Genomic DNA, 2,081 nt, shown 5'->3' with positions numbered 1-2,081 from the left:
GGCCTTTGCGTGCCTCGGGGGAGCGGGGGGAGCTGGAGGAGAAAGGAGACTCAAGGACCCCCAAGAGGCTGCTCTGTTGTGACGGCGGCCAGGCTGTGTGCCACCCGGGCTGCCCCCGGGAGTTACGGAGCAGAGGGGGAAAGAAAAACCAAAGCTTAAGTAAGGCCAGAGATTTTTTGGAGATGTCCTTGCTCAGCTGCTGCTGTGCAGCAAGAGGTTCCGGGGACAGACGGTGCCGGGTGAGAGCAAAGCCTGAGCGAACACCGAGGCGGAGACACCGACCCCCTGAGGAGCAGCGTCTCCCGGGACGTGGCCAGCGGTGCCCGAGGAGCCCCCCCGAGCTCTCACCTTTTGGAGTTGTAGACCCGAATGGAGTCATCCAGAAGAGCCACGGCAAACTTGCTGGTGTGGGGATGCCAGGCGAAGGCACGGACGGTGCAGCCGGCCCTGGAGGGAGGGACAGGACAGGGTGAGGGACGTCAGCTGCCGGAGCGGCGTTCTGGGCTGAAGGCAGCGGTGATGGGCACCCGGCATGACCACCCAGCAGCCCCCCACGGCTGCCAAAGATGGTTCCCAGAGTCACCGGTGAAATAAAACTTCCTTTTCGCTGCTGAGCGGGACCATTTTCGTTGATAAATTCCCCATTCCTGGCAATTATTGGCGGGGCTCTGCCGAGGGGACGGTTAACAGTCCAGGGTCGGGATTTGAAGGAATTTCCCAAGCCCCGACCTCGCTTAACGCCGTTTCCCCCACGTGCGGTGCACCGGGGCGCGCTGTGCCTCTCGCCGTCACGCATGAACTTGGGGCAGGTGGAGGCAACGGGGAAATATTTGCCCATCTAAGGCAGAGGCTGAGCGCACAAAAACCAGGGTGATCCCGTCCTTGCGCCCCCCCCCCCTTCGCTCGGCTCCCGACCCCCCCCCCCCCCTTTCGCGGGGTTTCGCAGACGCTCAGGAAGGACTCACCAATCCACCGCCTGGGAGAACGCCGTGATCATGTCTTCGCTCGTTAGCTTCGGGGGAGAAGAGTTAACACTGAGCCAGCAGCACAGGCGAGAGCGGGCGCTGCCTCTGCTACAGCAATGAGGACCCCCTAAAGTATCCACCCCCCCCTTTTCCTTCTTACCCCCACCACAATTTCAGTCCCTCTGGAGCACTTTGCTATCCCAAAATCTTTTTCAGCGCCCTTTCTCCTCCCTTTGGTGATGGAAACCCGCGGTATTTTTAGCTGGGCACCACCAGGAGGAATATTTTGTTGTGTTTTCAGCTGAGAAACGCCCACCCGCCATCCAAACCAGTCCCCCCCTGCCCCCCAGCGCAGGGTCGGCATCGCAGGACTTATCGCATCCTCCCCGAGCAGGAGGGTTAAGCCCCGAAAAAGCCTCACCGAGAGGTGGGGGAAGAGGGAGCCGTGCAGTGAGGAGAGCCAGCGGCACACGGCCAGCATGTAGCTCGCCCCCATCTTCAGCCACTGCAGCCCTGCGGAGAGAAAAGGACCATCGGCGCTTCCACCGTCTTCAACGGGAGGAAGCACAGGGCCAGGGATGGGGAGGAAGGGAAGCGAAGGATCGAAGAGAGATGCGGAGAGACCCGGGAGATCTCCGGACTCACCCTCCTCCTCTTCGGCGTCGGCGATCTCCTTCAGCACCCCGCACAGCCCCACGTCCCGCCTGCAGCGGACAGCTCGGTCAGCCTCCCTCGCCCCACCAAACCCAGGTCAACTCTCTCCCCATCCCCTCAAAATCCCCCCTCACCTGCTGAAAATCGCCCCCCCAACACCTCAGGGGACCTCCAAACCAGCTCTCCCCTCAGCTGGGGCCACTTATCCCAGTCACCAGCGACTGCCGGACCTGCCCCGAGCTGTGCTGAGCTCTCAGGGAGATTATCACCCCCCCAAAAAATACCCTCCCAGGAAGCTCAGGCTGTGACCTCCCGCTGCTGGAGGGGTGGAGAGACCTCTGCCGTGTCCCAGAGCGAAGAGGCTACAGGACAGGTACGGGGAAGGGGGTGAGCACAGATATTAAGCGAATGGGCAGCTCCTGCCTCTGCCTCCCGTGGACCACGCTGGGAGAGTTGGGGGGG

At 62.2% G+C, this 2,081-nt stretch overlaps 1 protein-coding gene across 1 annotated transcript in view; it reads right to left on the bottom strand.

Annotated features, from left to right (window-relative positions):
• The window catches only part of AAAS (achalasia, adrenocortical insufficiency, alacrimia), a gene marked incomplete at its 5' end in the record, with an annotated part of 7,392 nt that extends 5,723 nt beyond the window's left edge, over window positions 1–1,669 (bottom strand). Inside the window, 4 exons of the mRNA XM_009893062.1 lie at window positions 349–447; window positions 966–1,012; window positions 1,387–1,478; window positions 1,611–1,669. Coding sequence (XP_009891364.1) covers window positions 349–447; window positions 966–1,012; window positions 1,387–1,478; window positions 1,611–1,669 — 297 coding nt within the window. The remainder of the gene's footprint in view (window positions 1–348; window positions 448–965; window positions 1,013–1,386; window positions 1,479–1,610) is intronic.
• Window positions 1,670–2,081: the final 412 nt, after the last annotated feature.

The sequence above is a fragment of the Charadrius vociferus genome, unplaced genomic scaffold, assembly GCF_000708025.1.
Source record: "Charadrius vociferus isolate BGI_N301 unplaced genomic scaffold, ASM70802v2 scaffold2109, whole genome shotgun sequence".
NCBI lineage: Eukaryota > Metazoa > Chordata > Aves > Charadriiformes > Charadriidae > Charadrius > Charadrius vociferus.
The sequence above is the reverse complement of the archived record's forward strand: the minus strand, read 5'-3'. Positions and strand labels throughout refer to the sequence as shown.